The sequence below is a fragment of the Artibeus jamaicensis genome, unplaced genomic scaffold (assembly GCF_021234435.1).
Source record: "Artibeus jamaicensis isolate MK-2021 breed Jamaican fruit bat unplaced genomic scaffold, CSHL_Jam_final scaffold_3222, whole genome shotgun sequence".
Classification (NCBI taxonomy): Eukaryota; Metazoa; Chordata; class Mammalia; order Chiroptera; family Phyllostomidae; genus Artibeus; species Artibeus jamaicensis.
In genome coordinates, this window is record NW_026522038.1 from 1,041,254 (window position 1) to 1,065,003 (window position 23,750).

The 23,750-nt window shown below is 38.2% G+C and overlaps 1 protein-coding gene and 1 pseudogene across 1 annotated transcript in view; both read left to right on the plus strand.

Moving 5' to 3' along the window:
- The window catches only part of TET2 (tet methylcytosine dioxygenase 2), a 115,402-nt gene extending 92,079 nt beyond the window's left edge, over positions 1-23,323 (plus strand). Inside the window, exons 7-11 of the mRNA XM_037154447.2 lie at positions 4,051-4,201; positions 5,947-6,036; positions 12,116-12,253; positions 16,187-16,541; positions 18,493-23,323. Coding sequence (XP_037010342.2) covers positions 4,051-4,201; positions 5,947-6,036; positions 12,116-12,253; positions 16,187-16,541; positions 18,493-20,042 — 2,284 coding nt within the window. The 3' untranslated portion in view covers positions 20,043-23,323. The remainder of the gene's footprint in view (positions 1-4,050; positions 4,202-5,946; positions 6,037-12,115; positions 12,254-16,186; positions 16,542-18,492) is intronic.
- Positions 12,337-14,155, plus strand: LOC128626127 (rho-related GTP-binding protein RhoN-like; annotated as a pseudogene).
- Positions 23,324-23,750: the final 427 nt, after the last annotated feature.

The following is a 23,750-nucleotide window of genomic DNA, read 5'->3' on the forward strand; positions in this document are numbered from 1 at the left end:
TAGCAAACCAACTTGTGTAGTACATTCAAAGGATCATACACCATGATCGAAGGGGCTATATTCCAGGGATGTAAGATGGTTTACCATATCCAATCAATTAATGCAATACTCCATATTAACAAAAGGAAGGATAAAAATGAAATGATTATCTAAGTAGGCACAGAAAAAGCATTTAACAAAGTTCAACATCCCTTTAAGGTAAAAACTCAACAAATTGATTAAAAAGGAATATATCTCAACATAATGAAAATCGTATATGAGAGGTCACAGCTAACATCATACTCAGTGTTCAGAAACTGAAAGCTTTTCCTCTGAGATAGGAATAAGACAAAAATGCCCACTTTCACCATTTTTATTTAATATGCTAGTGACAATCCTAGTCAAAGACATCAAGCAAGAAAGGATATAAGAGATAACCAAATTAGAAAGAAAAAAAGTAAATTCATCAATATTGGCAGATAACATATATGTAGAAAACTCTTAAAATCATACCAGAAACTCTTACATTAAACAAATTTAGTAAAATATCAGGATGCAACATTGATATACAAAAACCCAATGTATTTCTATATACTAACATGAGCTAACTAAAAGAATATTTAAGAAAGCAATCCCATTCATGATAGTACAAAGAGAAATAAAATGCCTAGGAATAAATTTAACCAAGGAGTAGAAAGATCTGTGTACTGAAAACTGTAAGATATTGATGAAAGATATAGAAAATGACACAAATAAATGGAAATATGTTCTTAGCCAATGGATTGGAAAAATGATATTGTTTAAAATACCTGTACTATTTTTTTTAATCTTCAGATTCAGTGAAATCCCTGTCAAAATTTCAATGGTGATTTTTTTACAGTAATAGAAAAAAATCCTTAAGTTTGTATAGAGCCAAAAAAAAAGTCCCCAATATTCAAAGCAGTCTTGAGATGAACAAAGCTGAATTCATCATATTTCTGGAATTTAAAGTATATTAAAAGGCTCTAGCAATCAAAACAGTATGGTACTAGCATTATAACAGACACATAGATTGATGAACAGAATACAGAGCCCAGAAGTAAACTCATGCAAATATGCTCAATTAATTTTGACAAAGGAGCCAAGGCCATACAATGGGAGAAGAGTACTCCCTTCAGTAAATGATGAGGAGACAACTGTACTTGAACAACAATTTTAATAAATAAATAAATAATAAATAATAAATAAATAATGTGATGATGGGAAAACCGATTGTCACATGTAAGAGAATGAAACTGAAGTCCTCTCTTACACTATGGACAAAAATCAACTCAAAATGGATTATAACCTTAAACATATGATCTGAAACTATAAAACTCATAGAAAAAAGCATAGGAGGTATGAAGAAGAAACTTTATTCTTCTGGTTCTTCCAGCTGGTCTAATAATTAAACCAACATGAGACAGATTAACAAGAGAAAATAAGCAAGTTTAATTATATGTGTACATATGGGAAAACCACATGTATGAGAGAGTCGAAGAGCTCACAAACATGAGAGGTTCAGATACAGAAAGGGAAAATGACATATATATATAATATTCTGAGTGAGGGTACCCTGGGTCTTCAGAAGGGAGGAAGGTCATTTGCAGGATGGATGCTAGGAAGAGCAGATGTTCAGTAACTAGGGGTTTGCCTTGTGCTATAGATAAGTCATAAAAATTATTTCTGATGATAACTCTTATTATAAGCAAGTCCCCTAGAATAAATTGTTTAAAAGGAGAGGTAAAAGTTTCATGTGAGTCCACAGGATCTCTGTTGCCTTGGAAATAATTCACATGCCAAAGTGGCACATCTTCAGGAGGCCTGATTTTAACCCCTTCAGGGGTAAACATCTTGACAGTGATTTTTGGATCTGACACTAAATGCTAAGGCAACAAAAGCAAAGTAAGTTAAGTGTGACCACATCAAATTTAAAAAGCTTTTGCACAGCAAGGAAATCATCAACAAAATGAAAGGCAAGCTATGGAATGGAAGGAAGTATTTGCAAACCACATTTCTAGTAAGAGGTTAGTATCCAAAATACAAAAAGAACTCACAGAACTCAACAGCAAAAAAGGAAGGAAGGAGGGAAGGAAGGAAGGAAGGAAGGAAGGAAGGAAGGAAGGAGAGGAGGGAGGGAGGGAGGGAGGGAGGGAGGGAGGGAGGGAGGGAGGGAGGGAGGGAGGGGAAAACAACATAACTTGGGCAAACGACCCGAATAGACCTTTTATATAAAAGGCATACAAGTGGCCAACAGGTGCATAAAAGCTGTTTCTCATCACTAATCATCAGGGAAATGTCAATCAGAACCACAGTGAGATACCACTTCACACGTGTTAGGATGCTATTATCAAAAAAATGAGATATAACAAATGCTGGCAAGGGAATGCTATACACTGTTGTTGGAAACACAAACTGGTATAGCCACCACAGAAAACATTATAGAGATTCCTCAAAAACTTAGAACTACCATATGATCCAAGAATACCACTTCTGGGTGTATATCCAAAGAATATGAAATTATTATCTCAAAGAGCCATCTGCACTTCAGTGTTTACTAGAGCATTACTCACAGTAACCAAGGTGTGGATACAACCTGAGTATCCACAGTGGGTAAATTGTGGGTAGAAAATGGGTAGAGAAGATGTGTTTCATTCATACAACACGCACACAGGAATGCCCTTTCAGGCTTTAAGAAAGAAGTCCTGACATTTGTGACAACGTGGAAACCTGGGGGGCATTATGCTGAGTGAAATAAGCCACACGGATACTGCATGGAATCACTTATATGTGGAATCAGAAACAAATGCAAAAGAAAGTCAGATTCGTAGAAGCAGAGCCAAAAAATGTTTATGAGAGGCTTGAGAGCAGAGGAAATAGGATGAGTTTTATAAAAAGATACAATATTTTAGTTATAAAAGTCTGAGGATCTAGTATATAACATGGTGACTAAAGTTAATAATACTATGTTATATATTTGAAGTTTTCTAAGAAAGTAGAACTTAAATATTTGACTAAGAGCTCCACCCCCCCCCAAAAAAAAAAGGATGAATACATGAGGTGATGGATGTGTAAATGAACTCTGTGGAGGAAACCTTTCACAATGCATACATATATCAAACCATCACATTGTACACTTGAGATATCTTACGGTTTTGTTTGCCAGTTATTTCTCAGTAAAGCTGAAAGCATACCTAGTGAAAATAGGTTTCCTAGGAGGTTGTTTTATCATGTTTTGTTTTTTGGCTTCTTAGCTTAGTGTTTATTGCTTCTAGGATATATTTAACTTGGGCTGTGAAGGCACAATCGTGTGTTTTAGCCAAAAACTAGAAAGCACTAAAATGCCCATCAATAGTAGAATAGTTCAATTGTGGCATATGATGAAAAACAACTCAACAAATAAACACATGAATAAAGCACAACACATGCATTAACATGTTGTATATTCTGAATATAATGAACAAAAGCAAAACACAAATCAGCTTATACTATATAATTCTATATACGTGTGTGCATATAGTTTTGCCTAGTTTATACAATATATTTAATACTAGTATTTTTAATATATTTTATAATAAGGCAAAACTACATCACACATATGTGTGTATATCTAGATACACTGTATACAGTAGGTATATAATATCCTATATACATTATAAAATAGGCAAAGCTAATCTCTTCTGATAGAAGTTATTGTTGGGGGAACAGTTCCTGGGAGGAATAATTAAGAGGAGATTCTGGGGTGCAAGAATATGTTTTATTTCTTCATTTGGATCCTACTGTCTCGGATATTTCATTTGTGAGCATTTGCAAGCTATAAAATGATGTGTGGTTTTCTGTGTGTATTATACTACAATAAAAAGTTTGTTTATATTTAAAGTCAATTAAAATAGTTTTTTTCTGATATGGGTGTCACAGCTTAATATAGAATTAGATTAGATGTTGTTCGGAAACTAACTTGTTCTCATATTTGTGTGTAGATACGCAGAATATGAGATTGGCAGCCTAGACAATGCTAACCATACCCATGAACTTGATCCTTTGATTTCTCAGGAGAACCTGTGCCTGTCAAGGGCTGGACCCAGAGACCTGTGGTGCCTCCTTTTCTTTTGGTTGTTCATGGAGCATGTACTACAATGGATGTAAGTTTGCCAGAAGCAAGATACCAAGAAAATTTAAGCTGCTTGGGGATGACCCAAAAGAGGTTTGTTTACTTCCTGAAATACCTTTATTTGTTGATGGAGAATTGATGAGCACAGATGAACAATATGACACACTCCCTTAAAGTCTAACAAAAAAATTTCATCTCAGAGATGAATCAACAAAATTTTTGCAAAACTGTAGACACATTATAATTTATTAAGTTAACACAATAACCACGTTATAACAAAGTAACAAGACTTGAGCAACATAAGCTCTTCATACCTATTACCTTTTATATTTATTCTCTATCTTTTACATTAATTCTAGACTTTTGAACAGCTATCAATTCAATATTAAAACTAAACATTAACACTTTAGTGTTAAAACTATCATCTGTTGAACCTGAATAAAATTGCCACATTCAGAAAAGATTATTTCTAGTCACATTTTCACACCATAAGATTTGGTAATTTAGTTACTATAATAAATGCATTTAAGTACCTAAAACATATTTAGATTTTAATATAAAAGTACAATTGAAGTAAATGAACACTGATTTCTTATTGAAGTTACTGGTTTTTGTTTTTTCTCAACAATATATATTTCTCAAAATATAACTTGCAGGTTTGTATCAAATTTAACAACATTTGGGTAGCATGCATTCTAGAGTATGCTAATTGAATAATCAGAAAACCTAACTGTATTTATCATTTAGATATAACCAAATTTTTAGTTATTCTGTGCACTTTATAATTATCTTTCCAACTTTAAATGTAATTAAAATATAGTTATACTGTGGATATTATAACATTGATATGCCAAAAATGAAATTTTTGTTAACTTTATTATTTATGTCTATGATAGTAAATAGAAGTGCAAAACTCATGAAATTATGATATAATATTTTTAAGAATCATTTTTAATAAACAACTTAAATATGCTAGATGTCTTCTTTTTGTAAGGAAAGCCAAATATTTCATAAGCCTAATGAAGAGCAGGAATTTCACATGCTGTCGGCCACTTGAAGCTCCCACACTGGAGAGCCAGTTCAACCTGATCTCATAAATGTCCATCGCTCCAGCCAGGTTCCATGGGAAGCGAATTCAGGAAATGGCTGGCAGCATTCTCCCTTAGTGAGGTGGGGGAGCACTGTCCAGAATCCTCCTCGCCTTTTCAAAATGTGAATAAGCACATTTCTGCCTGGTAGTCACATCTCCCAGAATTTTTAGTGAAACATCAATATGAAATGAGAACTTCTAAGTATGAATAGAACAACTGAGTATTATCACCTTAAGACTTAAAAAAAAATATTACTTTGAAAAAATCGCCCTGACTGGGAATCGAACCACGATCCCTTAGTTCACAGGCTCGTGCTCAATCCACTGAGCTACACAGCCAGGGCCAAACAATTCCTTTTAATAAATAGCTCATCATCCTTAGCAGCTAATTGGAGAGGTAGTAGAGATGTGGCTTTTTTCAGACCATAGACTCTCATGCTCCCAACCCTACTGCTAGCGTAGGCTTCTATTTATAAAATGCCAGCTGTCTGTAGGCAACGTGGAAAGTTAATTAATCTTATGAAAATGCTGAAGAACTAGATATTGAATAGTACATACAAAACTCAGTAATGTGTGGCCCGTACTTTCACCTAGAAATAGTCATGTCAAAGTCCTTTAGTTATTCAGCAAGAAGAATAGTATGTAATAATTTGGTTCTAAGATACAAGGGGGGATCTAACTGACATTGTCTCTTGTGTACAGAGAGAATAGATAGAGAATTTAATGTAGAATTATTCATTTTATACAGGAAGAAAAACTGGAGTCTCATTTACAAAACCTGTCCACTCTCATGGCACCGACCTACAAGAAACTCGCACCCGATGCATATAATAATCAGGTAAGTTTAAATAATTGACAATAACTGGATCATTGACTTATTATTGGTGACCTACCTACTTATTGCCAAAAATATTTTTGAGGCACAGATTTTTCTAACTTTTTCTCTAATTGTTAAAGATGCTGCAATGTTTTGTTTTTGCTAAACAAAATGACACTATTTTGGTCTTTTAATCAGTAAATATGAGTTTCTGAGGATCACAATATCTACTAATTTTGTTCTCATATGAATAATTTTATCTCTGTAAGAAGTTTTTGGTGATTAAAATTACGTGACCCATGCCCTGGCTGGAGTAGCTCAGTGGATTGAGCACAGGCTTGCTAACTAAGAGATCACAGTTCGATTCCTAGTCAGGGCACATGCCTGGGTTGCAAGCCAGTTCCCAGCAGGGGACCCTCAAGAGGCAACCATACATTGATATTTCTCTCCCTCTCTCCTTCCCTTCCTCTGTAAAAATAAATAAATAAAATCTTTAAATAAATAAATATATATGCATTTATTCATTTATATTTATATATTATAATATAATAATATATTTATTTATATATATTTGTATATGTGTATATATATGTATTTATATATATATAATGACATTACATGTTGGAACATTAAAAAAAACAAAAAATTATGTGACCAAACTATAGGCTCTTACCACTTCATAACTGTCTTCAAAGAAAGTGTGTGTGTACGCGCGTGCGTGTGTATGTGTGTGTGTGTACGTACCCACATAAAGCTGTAAAGTAAGTGCCCACATATGCTAGATTCTGCTAGATCCTCCTTATTTCTGCCTTGGCTTCATGAACCAAGCAAATTTCTATTTTATATGTATGTTCTGCAATGCACCTTAGAAGGCTAGGTTTTCTAAAATTCTGGTTCAGACATACTAAGGAAAGAAGCAAAAGACTATAAGTCTTTTCTGTTTCAATAATATCAACAACAAAAGCATTTAATGAAAACCTGTTACAAACCAGACACTGTTTAGTCACTGTGAACATGAGCATGTAGTTTTTCTGTCTTTAAGGAATTGTTTCCCCTAGAAGAGATATAGATATGTAAAATAGCAATTACAGAATAATACAGTAGCAGCTGGGATGGAAGTATGCACCCATTTCTGACACAAAAAGGTTTTCTCTGAAAGTAGAGTACCAGTGTAGAGTTCCAGGTCACAAATCCTTACAGGCCACAAAAAGATTTTTGAATTTCATCACGTAGGTAAGGAAGTTAACATTTGGGTATGTTAAGTGTGTGTTGTGGTTGGGGGGGGGGGGGTGAAGTCATTTAATTTTAAAAAGGTCACTGAACCACCCACATAAATGAAATATAATTTAGATCAGTGTAAGACTAAATTGTAAAAGAAGTAAGCTATTGCCATCATTGGACAAAGGAAAGAGCAGTGATATATAAAAGGAAATAAAGATGTGAAACATTGGAGGTGGAACTTACAGAATTTGGTGACATTGGATTTGAGGATGAGTCAAAAATAATCTGACTTGAACAGGTAGTTCTGTTAACTAGTATCAGGAATCAGGGAGGGAAAGTAATTAAGTTTGGGGGAGAGAAAGGGAAGAGGATAAATTTTGTTTTGGAGATGCTAGGTTTTGTATATTTCTAGGATGGTTACTGGAAAATCCAAAGGAGAACCCTGGCCAGCACTGTAGGTTTGCAAGTTACAAAAAATGCAGGAAGGAACTGAAGTGACTGCATGGGTGTGAATGCCTGTTTTTCAGAGCAGAGATTATAGAGAGGAGAGGGGATTCTGGAGCACATCAACATTTCATGATTAAGTGGAGGAAGAGAAACCAGTCAAGTGAGTTCTAGGGCTAAGAGCAATGACTGAAGATTTAAGGGCGAGAGGCAGACTGACGGATGGAGGAAAGCCGAGGTGACGAGAAGGCATGGAGCAGAGTACATAGCAGAAAGGGATACCAGGAAGTGTGAAGGGCAGTAGTACATTGGCAAACATTTACCTAACATCGAAGACTAGTGGGATTATATTAGTTTAATAGCAGACAGACCAATTCTAATGAATGATTTAGCTACTCATTTCCACTGTGGACCTTAACACTTTCTCTAAACCTCAACTCTTTCTTTTTTTAGTGGGAGCAAAGGAAGCAATTTTAATAATGGTGATCTGTTTATAAGTTGTTTTATATCACAACTTAGCATTTTAGAAATGTATACAAATGTCTATGAAAGTTATTTTAAATGCTATTTATAATAGTGGGATTAAAATTATTATTTTACCACCTTACCTAATTTAGTCAATGATGCTTTGGTGCTATTGAAAAATAATTCTGGATGAGAAACACAATAAATCGGAATGAAAAGAAGAAAATGAATTGTTTATGTTGCTAAATTTCAAGTCCCACTGCTTTCTGTTAAGTGAATTCTTTATAGATGCTATTAATCAAATGATTTTAGCTGGGAAGAGAGACAGATAAACAAAGCATTAATGTTTACTCCTTTGATTTTCACTGTAGAATGAGATTCACTTGATTTTCTAAGCATTTATATTCTACCTTGTTACATTTTCTTTGGAATATTTTATGCATTTCCTGAACCTTGAGTACATAAAATATGAAGGTACTCAAAAGTTTTAAGCTATAACAAGATGATTATATATGAGACAATATGTAACTCATGAGATGTTTTTTTGGTGTTTTTCTTTAATTCAGTTTTCTCTTTTATTCAATTTATCGGGGTGACATTGGGTAATAAAATTGCATATGTTTTAAGTGTACAATTCTATAATGCATGACCTCTATATTGTGTGTTCACCACCCCGAGATGTTTTTAAATATTTATATATGAATAAGTGCATAGATGTATTAAGCAATGGTTATAAAGTTTCAGTTAAGCAAGATGAATAAGCTGTAGAGATGTGCTGTACAACATTTATACCTATAGTCAACAATATGTACTGTACACTGAAAATTTAGGTGGAAGGGTAGATCTCATGTTGTGTTTTTAACACAATAAAACAAAATTTAAATACTACATACATTTGTACATAAAAAGTAAATGTAATATCTCTCTAAATTAATTCAATTAATGGCTATGAATGGATAAGGTTTTTTTTATATTGCATGGTAGGGACTATTGGTAATGTTCATCTATATGTCTTAACATGGTTTAAAGATTTTTTAAAAATAGACACGTGATCTTTCCACATAGTAAATGGGAAGATGTTTTGGGGTTATAGATATTGTCAAAACTTACCATTTGATCTTTGCTTGCTTCCCCCAAGAGAATACATTACCTTTATTTCTCATATCTTAATGTGCTGCCTTGTCTCATTCCCTGTTTTCATAGTTAAAATCTTATCACTAAAGTCAAACTTCACTGGGTCTTCAGAGCATGTCTTCCACCAACTACATGGGGTTACTCTCAATTTAAATATTTCCTTATACCTACCCAGTAAACTTACATTTCTCGGTCTCTTCTATGGTTGTCTTAACATTAAACTTGAGGCCTGAATTACCAGGTTCACATCTCAAAATCATGTGCTTTCATATGTAGAAATAATATTTTAGACCAGAGCTATCCAAGAGAACTTGCTATGAAAATGGAAATATTCTGTCTACACTATTCAGTTCAATAGCTGCCAGCCACTTGTGGTTATTAAATGCTTAATATGTGGCTAGTGCAAGAGAGTTAATGAATTTTATTTTTATTTTAATCAATTTATTTAATTAAATTTAAATAGCCACATTTACCTAGTGCCTGCCATATTGAATAGTAAATCTTACATCATCAGAAAGCCATGCACTTAGAATTGTCTTCCAGACATGGAGATGAATTTTCAGTAATTCATGCACAAACCCCCGGCATGGTATTTCTTATGAGATGGCATAAGTCTGTCTAATAACCAACTAGATTTTCTGTACATTTTTATCCAAGGAACAGCATGATGCTGACCATACCACAGCATGGACTAAACAGTCACAAACCACACAAAATGCCAAATGGCATATTCAGAATCTTATGACCTTGGAAGTAGAAGTAGATTAGGAAGTAGAAGTAGATAGAAGAGGAGTAAACACTCCCCAACTCACACTCTGTGAGGCTGGAAATACTCTGATACTAAAACAAGACAAAAGTATTAAAGAAAAGGAAAACTATAGTCAAATGTTTCTCATAAATCCTAATGTGAAAATTCTTAACTAAATTACAGAAAATTGGATTTGACAATGTGTAAAGGAATAGTACATCATGCCCAAATGGAGTTTATCTTATTCATTCACTTAACATTAAAATCAATCAATGTGATTCACCATATTAATAAATATAACTGGAAAAAATATGACTGTCTCAATAGACAGAAAAATAAGGAACATTTGACAGTATTCAGCATTCATAGAAGGGAACTTTCTTAGACAAATAAAAGGCATAGATCAAAAACCTAAAGTTAACATCATATTTAATGATGTTAATATGGACTGAGCATATTACCTGTAAGATTAGGAATCTTTACAGGAATCTTCACAAGTATTTTATTCTTCGTTCTTACCACTTCTATTTAACATCTAACTAAAAATTTTAGAGAGTGGAAAACAAACAATGCAGATTGGAGAGGAAGAAATACAACTGTTCTTATTTGCAGACAGCAGCTCATCTACATAGAAAGTCCCAAAGAATCTACAAAAAAAACCCCAAAACTCTTAGAACCAATAAATGGATTAACAAAGTTGCAGAACACAAACATCAATTGTATTTCTAATATATGCAATAAACCACTAAGAATTGAAATGGAAACCAATGGCAATTAAAATAGTATGAAAAATATGAAATTCTTAGGCATACCTCTTCCAAAGAAGTATAAGACCCGTACACTGAGACTACAAAGCATTGCTGAGAGAAATTACAGAAGACCGAAATAACTGGAGAAATACACCATGTTTACGATCACAAAGACAGCATTGTGAAGATGTCCGTTGTCCCAGATTAATCAAAGCAGAGGAATTCAATACATGATGTATTGAAATCTCACCAAGTGTTTTAAGATATTGACAAGGTGATTCTAAAATATTTAGAGAGAAATGCAAAGGACAAGGAATGGTCAAATAATTTTTTAAAAGAAGACCAGAATCTGAAGATTTATAATCTGATTTCAAGATTTACTAAAAATAAACTACATTTTTTATTTTTTAACTTTATTTTTATTGGTAACACTATTAGAGATGTTCCTATTACCACCACCTCCCCACCACTGCCCACCCCCCGCCTCCACTCCTTCCCTCAGGCCATCACCTCACTGTTGTCTGTCTGTGGGTTATGCATGTCTATTCTCTGTGTTTGTGGGTTGTGTATGACTTATCCCTTTTTTTAAAAAAAAAAAAAGAGTAGAACTTGAAGATTTACACTCCGATTTCAAGATTTACTAACAATCCACATTTTTAGTAATCAAGACAGTTGATACTGGTGTGCACACACACGCCATTATATGCCAGAAGGTCAGAGTCTAGAAAAAGACCCAACATGGATAGTCAATCATCAACAAAAACAATTCATTGGGAAAGAAAGAACTTTCTTATTCCCTGGTGTTTGAACAGCTGGATAGCCATATGGGAAAAATTACCCTGGACTCTTAACCTTATAACATATACAAAAATTCTAAAAATTCATATAAATATAATTCTATTTATATAAAATTCTAAAAAATACAAACTAATCAATAGTGACAGAAAGTAGATCAGTACTTGCCCGGGAACAAAGAGGAGCCATGAATTATAACAGGGTATGAGGAAACTTCGGGGAGTAAAAGATACGTACATTATTCTGATTGCAGCAATGGTTTCACATGTACATATGTCAGAACTTATCAAATAGTACACTCTAAATGTATCCTGTTTAATATTTGTCAATTAAACCTCAGTAACCCTGTCAAATAACTTTGCAATGTCAAGGTTTTTGCTTTATTTTGTGTCATTCTACTGTGCTTTGGGGTATAAAGTATGCAACACTTCTAAAAATACTGAATATCGATGTGCCTTTTGGCCTAGTTAGTGCGCAGGTCTTGTACCTTTTGTCAATCCATGGCCGAGTGCCTCGCACTCGCCCACTCACGTCTGTTTTTCAGATTGAATATGAACACAGAGCACCAGAGTGCCGCCTGGGTCTGAAGGAAGGCCGCCCGTTCTCAGGGGTCACTGCCTGTTTGGACTTCTGTGCTCACGCCCACAGGGACCTGCACAACATGCAGAACGGCAGCACATTGGTAAGTGGGGCTGCGGACAGGCGGGCCGCATGCCCTGCGGACGAGCAGAGGGCTGGAAGTCACCAGCATCTGGGTAGAGCGGCATGTCCTCTGCAAGTGTCACCCTGCACAGCAGCGTTTTCATGAATGACCTGCTATTGCACAATTGTTTGGCATCACTAGTACTCTCCTAGCAGATTGGCACACTGGTGGAAAACTGTGTTGACAAGCAGATGAAAATCATGGAAATTCTTGGTGCTAATCTAAACCGGCGACTATGCATTGCCAGCTACAGTTGACTGCCAAAAAAACTTTAAAAATTAAGTGTCAGATATCCGGTAGGTTATAATCAGTTAAGCAGAAAGCCAGCAACAAGCCAAGGTACCAGTTCACCTTGCAGAGAAGTACAAATGAAAAACGCATCATCATTGCCACGGTAACTACCATAGGAGATTCAAAGTGGAAAACGGCCATAAGAACTACCTATTCCAATGGATGAAATGCATTGGACCTCATAATTGGAGGCTATGGCATGAGGAGAAAATGGATACAGTCTTAGGGTAGGGCAGCACTCTATGCTAATGAAGTCTGGGGTGGGGCTTTGCCTAGAGACAGAATGTCCAGAATGGAAACAAAGAATGAGAAAGTTCTGGTGAAGAAACTATACACTAATCAACTGTTGAATGAGTCAGTCATCAACATGGATACAGTTACATAGTTCAGAACAATGACCACTGAGACTTGAAATGAAAAACTGAAGACAGCTGCTAAATTTACAGTGTAAGGTAGAAAAGAATTCATGGAGGTAGTAGGTAATAGTGGAAAGTAATTTGAGGAAGCTGGTGCAAAGTTTTTGTTGAGAAGCAGAAAAAGAGTTGATTTAATGGTCTAGAACTGTGATTTTCAACCAATGTGCCACAAGGCTTTTTAAGGGACTGGGGAGGTGCAGTGGGTGCCAGGGGCCCCGGTGGACCTTGGGGCACCTGCCAGATACTGGTGTCGCAGTGACACCAAGGAGGGGGGTGGTGCATAGCCAGGACCATGGAGGGTAGAGTGACTCCTGCAAGATCATGCTGGTAGGGGACACGGAATGTGGCAAGATGAGATGGCACTGCTGCAGGCATTGCCCAGGAAGCCTAACCCAGGAGTTACAACCCCACCATATTGGAGAACTGCACTGCAACCTTTGAGACAGAAGCACTGCATTGAGCTCAACACGTGGGACACTTCAGGTTCCCCTTACTATGGTAACATCAGGCCCCTGGCCTATCCTGATTCAGATAGGCCAGGTGCTCGTCTGCTTCCACATTAGCCTACCCGAAACTCTGGGTAGGGTCCTCAAGAAGTGACTCAGGAGCCTCAGGAGTTTTCTCTAAGGCCAAGGAGACTCAGTTTTCTCCAAGGACAAGGTTGTGCCGGTTGGCTGTAAACAGGACATGCAGACCAACCTGATTGTACTGAGGGGGCTGTCCAGCCGTGGCTTCTCTGTTACACATGAGCAGGGCACCGTGCTGGCCCAGCAGGTGGGGGCTGTGTCCTGTAAGTGCAGCATCAGCTGTGTCTTCCACAAGGCCACTGTGGCCTCCCTTGTTCATGGTCATAGGAAGCTGCACTGTACCAACACATTGGGGTCTGCAGTGATCCACACAGCTGGCAGGCGGGCCAGACTGGGGAAACAGGAACAAAGATGAGATGCACAAGGATTGAGCCAAGAGGTGCAACCTTGTGTTAGGAGGTGGGGAAGGGCGCAGTTGTTCCTTGCCTGCACCCTGGCTTCCTGACCTCCAGACTGTGGCTGAGACTTCAGGGCAGACTGAGTGCCAATTCTCCTGGGCAAGGGACCCTTGGCTCCCTTGCTCCTGGCAAGGGAAAGGGTGCCACCATTCCCACACCTTCATCCCCCTCCTCTCCACAGGAGTTTGAGGGAGCTAGTAGGACAGGAGCTGGGATGGGGCAGGCAGGCTGGGGAAGCTGGCATCCAGCAGTGAGTGACCTTGGCTGAGTCTCAGTGTATGAATGATGCCGTCCCTCCCCACCCCCGGTCCTCATGTCCTGGTCCTGGTCCTAGCTTCCTTCCAGGACCTTCCCTTTTCCTCTCCTCCCACTTCCATAGCTGTTCTCACTTCCCCAACCTCCAGGCAGCATGGACTGAATTAAAAAGCAAGTTGAGCCCCTCACCCCATATATCTATGAGTCATAGTTCTTTCCGCTCTTCCCCAACAGTCTCCAAATAAAGCTCATGTCCATGGGAAAAAATATTTTTTTAAACGTAATACCTGACTACTTACTCAGGGGCACTGAACTCTTTTCCCTTAGATTGTCAACTGAGAAATGACAACAGCCAACACAACAACAGCCATCTAATGTCAGTGAATCAAATTATAGCAATTTTTTCTGTCAGATCAGCAAAAAATAGAAAACGTTTTGGAGTGCTACAAAATTTTATTAATTAGTTTATGTGTGCCATGAAATGAAAAAGGTTGAAAATCACTGGTCTGGAGCAGGGGTTGGAAAACTTTACTACTAAACTCAAGACAGTAAATATTTTAGGCTTTACAGACCATGCAGGGTTTACATAGGGCACATTCTTTGGGCTTCTTAATGTAAAAATCCTTTAAAAATGCAAAAACCACTGTTCGTTCACTGGTCATATGAAAACGGGCTGTGAGGCAGATTGGCCACAGGTCCTTGTGTGCTGATCTGATCCAGGAGAACTAACACAAGGCTCATCCGCAGGACTTAAAGTTAGCTTTAAAGTACCTAAAGTTGATGTACTGAGCACCTGCTCAGTATTTGGGGGCTATGCTAGTTTCTGGGAAGAGAAGAAAAAAGTGATAGCTGGAGCTGTAGTAGGTCCTAAAGATAAGGCGTTCCATTCCAGCAGAGGATGAGAAAGGTATTTTGAATGCAGGGAAATTTGCCTCTGCCGGGTCACAGGTTCTGTGCAGTGAGCTGGAAAAATGCACTAGATAAGAACTAGATAAGCAGGGACCAATGTGCTTTCAATCTCATGGATAACCTTTTTTTTATAAAAACAGGTCTGCTATAATAACGATCACATTTCTTCAAGAGTATTTTCCAATGATTTTATATCTCCTTGGGTTTTAAATAATCATGGTTACATTGTCTCCACTCATCCAAAAAACAATGCTAAAAGCTAGTATTTAAAAACCCAACAATAATGCTTCATTAAAACAAGGATTGTAGCTACCAAAAGAAAAAAGTATTATTAAGTCAACAAAAGTAGCCTCTCCCCACTGTTGGAGTACTTCCGTGTATGTGGTGATGTCTCAGAAAAGAAATCAGAAGAGAAACAATGCGTTAGGTTTAATAGAGTTCAGAGGAGAGAAAAGGAAGGCAGGGACAGGGTTAAGTTACATGTTCGCTCTATCAACCAAATCTTCAATTTTACGTTTAGGTTACACTTTAGTATCTGGTGGAAATTTCTCAGACACACTGAAAGAGAGTTAGGAGTCAGGTGTGAGGAAAGATGTGAAATTTCTTTGTGCATAAAAATGTGAGACAAGGCAAATGTAATATGACCAAAAACAGAGAAAGCCATTTGGTAAAATAAGCATCTGGCCTTTTTCTGAAGAAGCTGTACATTTATCACATCTGTTTTTGAGATGTGAAAAGTGGGCGACTGATTCATTCTGGTAGGATTGTTGCTTCTTCCCTTAGCGTCAGAAATACATGTGAAGAACAGAATCACCAGAGATTGTAGTTCCTGATAGGCACGCGCACAAACAGTCCAAGTGAGCTCATCCATCTCCTTCTACCGTTTTGACCCAACCTTCATTAGTAACAGACAGGCATGGTTTTGTGGCCCCTGCTCTGGTCCAGTAAGCCAACACCACAAATATAAATACTGAGAGCAAGAAAGACACACACAGACACACACACACTTTTCTTGGGGACTGAACCTGAGGCCGCTCTGCCTTACTTCCCTACCAGGTGTGCACCCTCACGAGAGAAGACAATCGAGAAATTGGAGGAAACCCTGAGGACGAGCAGCTGCACGTTCTGCCGCTCTACAAAGTGTCCGACGTGGACGAGTTCGGGAGCGTGGAGGCTCAGGCAGAGAAGAAGCGGAGCGGTGCTATTCAGGTCCTGAGCTCCTTCCGGCGGAAAGTCAGGATGTTGGCAGAGCCCGTGAAGACCTGCCGACAAAGGAAACTGGAAGCTAAGAAAGCTGCGGCCGAAAAGCTCCTGTCTCTGGAGAACGGCGCGAGCAAGAACGAAAAGGACAAGGCTGCCCCACCTCGTGTAAAACCTGCCGAAGGCGCGGCCCAGGCTAAACAGTTGGCAGGTAATTTTAACGTGAAGCATTGTAGAAAAAGGCATTATATGATGCTTCAGAATGAATACTGTCAATTTTGGAAGGTTACATTTAATTGTGGTCTTAGTTCTGTGCCAGAATCATCTGTAAAGTAGCAAGGGCCAGCTTTGCTCTTGGGGATGGTACTGAGATACTGCACCATCCACCTGTGCTTGTTGGGAAACTTTGGGTTTTATTCTATAATAAATGGCAGGGTTTTCCGATAGGTGAGTGATATAGTGAAAGTAGTAGGAATCTAGCCATGGCAGGTAGGCCACCGTAGAGGTAAAGGAGCAAATCGTTTGGAGACAGATACAATAAATCAAGAGTAAGGTAATAAGACCATAAATCTTGGTGGTAGCCATGAGCTGTAGCAAAAATGATGGAAGTGAACTCTTCCAAAATGAATATCAACACACTGGTGATGATGCTTTAGAATGAGGAGAAGAAAAATTTAAGGATGACTCTAAAGTTTTAAGCCTAGATAGCTAAAACAGTACTATGTTTTAAAATAAGTTTGGAAACAAGGTTAATAGGGGTAGTGGCAGGAAAATAAAATACCCTTCCTTAGCCACATTGAATCTAAGGTTCAGTAGTAGGTTCATATGTAGTTCTCATAAGGCTTTTACCCATCTGAATAGATCATGATTTATCAATACTAAGTTGATATTTTCTTGCCAAAGGTCCTTGCTTTATGTCTACAGTTGATAGTGTAAAAAATTATACAACAATATAATATCTATATCCAAATTTTAGAGATGGTATCGGCCTGGCCATTAATAAAAGAAAATGTCTATCTTTAAAGTTTAGTGTAGTTTGCTTACAACCAACCATCATTGCATCACAAACTTAAATTTCCCTGCTGATTTATTTTGAAGCCATTTAGAATAAAATGCAAAAGATGCTTAATAAATATCTGTTGATTGGCTGACTCACACTAAGGGAAGTGAGGCCTCTTCAGCCCCTGACATCTCCTGTAAGTTGGCTGTAAAGTGTAAGCACACAGAACTTGGTCTCTAGTCCCTTCCAACCAGTCTCTGCAATGACTGCTTCAGTTGTCGGGGCTGCCCTTGAAGCACCATTTGTTCTTATCTCAGATAACTTTCCTAAGTGAGGTCATAAGAAGTATGACTTTGGAAAGTGTCACTTGCAGAGCTTAAAAGTTTCATTAAAGTTTTATCTACAACTTTGTAAATTTCCTTTCTCAAAAGCATGCTAATATAATGGGTTCATCTATTATAGAAGATGCTTTAGGTGTTTAAGTGAATGTCATTCTTTTCCTCATAGCATTCCTGAGTCTTTCATAATAAATTTTCTGCTACTTTATTTTAACTATTTAACCAATTTTATTGCATGCCAGGCAATGGTGAAATAAAGTAAAATAAGGCATGGTCCCTTCCCTCAAGGAAATCCTTTTCAGGAGGGTAAAGAGGAGACTAAAAATGCATAATTACAAGCCACTGTGACTGGTGCTTCATGGGACCTGTGTTTGCAGTGAGTACTGCAAAGCACTGGAAGAGGAGGTCCTAGAGGCTTCGTCAAGGCAGGGAAGACTGTGCCAAGGAAGGGCAGGAAGATGGGCTGGAGGGAGGAGGGCGCTCCATGTGCAGAGTGTGGCGTGGTTGGAGCACCATTCCAGAGTGTGATGCCCTCAGTGGAATGAATGGCTTTTGGGTGTTCATTACCTTGGTCTTCACTCACCAGACTGTCCTGTTATATGAACTGCCATTTTATTTCTGATACTTCAGACACACAAAAAAATTACGCTAGACAATGATCAGAACCCTGACTTCACTTTTGACTTTGTTTGTTGAGTGTTGCATAGTCCTAGTGGTGGTTCTTACATACATTTAAGCCTCCTCACTAGCTTTTATAAAATAATAATCGAGCATGCTTGCCCTGCCCTTTCTTATCTTGTCCACAAAACTTTTGGGACTTTCAGGAACAGTCATACAGCAGCCCCAGCAGCACCAGCCACAACCCCAGCAACTACAGAAGCAATCTCCACAGCTACAGAAGCAGCCACCACTGTCGCAGCCGCAGCCGCAGCCACAGCCACAGCCACAACCACAGCTGCAGCAAGCCCAGCAGCCACCGCCGCCCCAGCCACCACCGCCGCCTCCGCCACCTCTGCCACCGCCGCCACATCACCCCTTGACTCTTAACCCTCAGCCAGAGGCTGTCAACTCTTACTCTTCCTCTGGATCCACCAATGTATATATGAGACGGCCCAATCCAGTTAGTCCTTATCCAAGCTCTTCACACACTTCTGATACATATGGAGGCACCAACTGTATGAACTTCTATTCCACCTCATCCCAAACTGCAGGATCATATTTGAATCCGTCTAACCCCTACCCCGGGCTTTTAAATCAGAATAACCAATATCCATCATACCAGTGCAATGGAAATGTCTCAGTGGACAACTGCTCCCGGTATCTGGGCTCTTATTCTCCCCAGGCTCAGCCCATGGATCTATATAGGTACCCAAACCAAGACCCTCTCTCTAAGCTAAATCTACCGCCCATCCATACGCTTTACCAGCCAAGGTTTGGGAATAGCCAGAGTTTTACTTCTAAGTACTTAGGTTATGGAAACCAAAATATGCAAGGAGATACCTTCAGCAGTTGTACTCTTAGGCCAAATGTACACCACGTAGGGACATTTCCTCCTTATTCCACACATGAGATGGATGGTCACTTCATGGAAGCTGCCACTAGATTACCACCCCATATGAGCAATCCAAACGTAAACTATAAAAATGGGGAACATCACCCATCTTCTCACATCATGCATAACTACGGTGCATCTCCGGGCATGTTCGGCAGCTCTCTCCATTCCCTGCATCTCCAAAACAAGGAGAACGATGTGCTTGCAGCCCACACGGCCAATGGGTTATCCAGGATGCTCCCCGGTCTCAACCACAACAGAACTGCTTCTGTCCAAGAAGGCTTGTACAGATTCCATGAGGCGGGCGGTCAGGAGAAGCAGCCCTCGGCCACAGAGGAAAACGACGAGGTCTGGTCAGACAGCGAGCAGAGCTTTCTGGACCCCGACATTGGGGGCGTGGCTGTGGCTCCAACTCATGGGTCCATTCTCATCGAGTGTGCAAAGCGTGAGCTCCACGCCACCACCCCTTTGAAGAACCCCAACAGGAACCACCCCACCAGGATATCTCTGGTCTTTTACCAGCACAAGAGCATGAATGAGCCAAAACATGGCTTGGCGCTCTGGGAAGCCAAAATGGCCGAGAAAGCCCGGGAGAAAGAAGAAGAGTGTGAAAAGTACGGCCCGGACTATGTGCCTCAGAAAACTCACGGCAAGAAAGTGAAACGAGAGCCCCATGAGCCGCACGAACCTTCGGAGCCCACTTACCTGCGCTTCATCAAGTCCCTTGCAGAAAGGACCATGTCCGTGACCACAGACTCCACAGTGACCACATCTCCATACGCCTTCACTCGGGTCACAGGGCCTTACAACAGATACATATGATGCCGCCCTGGCGCGGTTACCTCATTTGACAAGACCACAAGCAGCCTGTCCGTAGTGTAGTCCTCATGACATGGGCAGTGGGGAGATACAGTATTCATGACAGAGATGGTGGGAAGAACCCCAGCTCACCGGCAGACAGAGAGGTCATCTCACCACAGCACTTAAATTTCCACTGACCCCTGAGTGGTCACAGATGGCATCTGGGGGAAAGACCAAAGCATTCTATGCAAAAAAGAAGGCGGGGAAGAAAGGGGTCCACAATTTACATTTTTAAACACTGGTTCTGTTATTGGACGAGATGGTATGTAAATGTCACTTTCTTCCCCCTTACAACTTCACACATCTGTGACCACTTTTAACAATACCAAGTTTGCATGGTCACGACACCGATCAAACCAGTACTGTAGCAGTGGCAGGACAGGACTCTCAAATACCATCTGGTGCTGAACATACGATGTACTGAAATACTGGAATGATGGCTTTTTAACATGCAGTTTTTACTGTAACCTTAATATTAACTTTTATTTATCAAAATAGTTCCAGGAAACAAATGAATAGACAGCAAAACACTGAATTTGTTTGGATGTTCTAAGAAATGGTGCTAAGAAAATGGTGTCTTTAACATTTAAAAATGTAATGCCTTTATATCATCAAGATCATGCTATTCTTCAGTGTACTGAAGAATAGCGGGAATATCATGCTATTCTCAGTGTACTCCAATGCCCTGCGATATTAGGGGTACCTTTTCACTCAAGTTTTTACCATAATTACCTATTCTTACACAAACTGTTTTTAAAATGTGGACATTTTAAAGGCCCCTGGATTTTGTTCCAGGGAAGTCCTTGTAGGACAATAAACTTATATATGTACATATATACACACACATATGTATATGTGCACAAACATGTATATGTATAAATATTTTAAATGGTGTCTTAGAAGCACTTTGCCTACCTAAGCTTTGACAACTTGAACAATGCTAAGGTACTGAGACGTTTTTGAAAAAGTTTACTTTCCTTTTAAAATTCAAAGTTGATCTTTTTTAAGGAAAGGAAAGCTTTTAAAAATGTTTTTGCTTTTATCCATGCCTCTGCTGATGAGCAATGTGTTCGTTTTTCATACAGCCAGTTACATCCAAAAGGAGGCTTACTGGGTTCAAGGGAGTACATTAGTCTATAAAACATGTTTTCTGGTGCTCATCTCACATGCTATACTGTAACAGTTTTATACAAACTTGTATGAGAAGTTCATTGCTCAAATACGTAGTTTTAAGAATTTTCTGTCAACTGCAGTAATAGTCAACTGCATGCCACAGCCTCAACCAAGCTGTTCAGTGACGCAAAGCGACTTTATGGATCTGTGTGCTCCTCAGCGAGCTGAATGTCAGTCTGCCTTTTTTGTTGGTAATTGTACATTGTGATGTTGTCATTTCTTAGCTTAAGTGTCCTCTTTACCAGGAAGACCGAGCAGACTGATGCCTGCATAAGATGAATAAACAGGGTTAGTTCCATGTGAATCTGTTAATTAAAAGGAAAAAAAACAGGCAGCTAGTTTGCTGTAGTTGTTTTAAATCATTAATTTGTATAAAGAAGTCAAAGAGATGTATAGTAAGTAAATTAATTGTAAACAAAACTTTTTTAACACAATGCTTTAGTATTTTAGTACTGTAAAAAAATTAAATATATACATATAGATATATATATATATATGGATTTGAAGCAGAATTTACATCATGATGGTGCTACTCAGCCTGCTACAAATATATTATAATGTGAGCTAAGAATTCATTAAAGGTTTGAGTGATGTTCCTACTTGTCATATACCTCAACACTAGTTTGGCAGTAGGATATTGAACTGAGGGTGAAAGCTTATAGCATTGTGTACCATCATTTTTTTCCAAGACTTACTTTTTTATTATTAAAAAGCATACCTTTTTTTTTCAATACTTGATTTCTTAGCAAGTATGACTTGAACGTCAACCTTTTTGTTCTAAAAATCAGGGATATTTCTGCTCATGTTCTCCTTCTGCCAATGTGTCACCTGTGTTTATGTAAAATTGTTGTAGGTTAATAAATATATTCTTTTTCAGGGATTTAACCTTTTTATTTTGAATCCCTCCTATTTTGCTTGTAAATGTCCTAATGTAACTAAATCTAATTTTATAAATCTGTTGACTCTTTTTTATTGTAAAGGAAAACATTTTAAAAGTTTGAGGGAATATTTTGACTGTTTCAAGCAGAAAAAAATTACATGAAAATAGAATGCACTGAGTTGTTAAAGGGACAATTGTAAGGCAGGAGTTTGGCAAGTGGCTGCTGGCTAGAGTCTTTCAACTCTCTAAATAAAGATGCTTTGACCCTGTAATCAGGGTAGGTACAGATCCATAAGGACTTCCCCCAAAAGGCAAAACACTTAGGGGTGTGGTGTACTATCATTGACTGTACAATTACATTTTGGTCTAAGTACATTTTTGCTTACTAATATTTCAAATAATTTCTCAGTCCAGTAAAGCCTTTGGGTTTTATTGGTCAAATCTTTCTTTATAACATGGCTTCTGTCTTTCTAAAAACTTTCTCTAGTTCCTGTCTGTGACCAATTTACAATCGTTTCAAACATACTGGCTTTGCGTATGTTAAACCACATGATTTTAGTATTTTGCATATACCATATATCTAACACCAAATATTTGGTTATTGTATGCACATCTGTTGGTTTTGAATCAGCCATCCCTATATGGACATTTGTTTTTTATGTTATCTGCTGTCACTTGTCAAACTGCTGGCCAGCAAGAGCAGGAAGTATAGTTAGGGGGACTGAGGAGAGGTTACGTAGGGAGAAGAGGAAGCTAAGTGGCATATTGTAAATATCAGATCGACAATTGTAAATATAAAACCTGACTCAGAATGAATGGAAAGCAGATCTCCAATTTGCTTACATAGGAATATCAGGTTGACTATGTAGCCATACTTGAAAATGCTTCTGAGTGGTGTCAACTTTACTTGAATGATTTTTTCATCTTGATTGATGCACAGTGATGTACAGTTCACTTCTAAAGCTAGTGGCCAACTCGTGTAGGAAACTTTTGCAGTTTGACACTAAGATAATGAATTCTATGTGCATTTTTCTATGCTTCTTTAAAAACTTAGTTTCACTTCATTTTCATGAGATGTTGGTTTGTCTATAAAATCTGAGGATGGTTATAAATACTGTAAGTATTGTAATGTTATGAATGCAAGTTATTTCAAAGTGTTTATTATTATATCATTCCTGATAACGCTATGTGAGTGTTTTTAATAAAATTTATATTTATTTAATGCACTCTAAGTATTGTCTTGTTGAAGTTTCTGTTTACTTCTAAATTACTGCCATCTTGATAAGGCAAGGGGAATGAGAAGAATTTGTTTTTTTTAAAGATATTTTTACTCCTGACTGGTGTGGCTCAGTGGATTGAGTGCCGGCCTGTGAAACAAAGGGTCACTGCTTCTGTTCCCATTCAGAGCACATGCCTGGGTTGCAGGCCAGGTCCCCAGTAGGGGGTGTGCAAGAAGCAACCATACATTGATGTTTCTCTCCCTCACTTTCTGCCTCCCTTCCCCTCTCTCTAAAAGTAAATAAATAAAATAATTAAAGATATTTTAGATGGTTATTCTTAATGCTAAACCATAACTAAAGTGATAATATCCATATAATTATGGCCAAAATATTTAT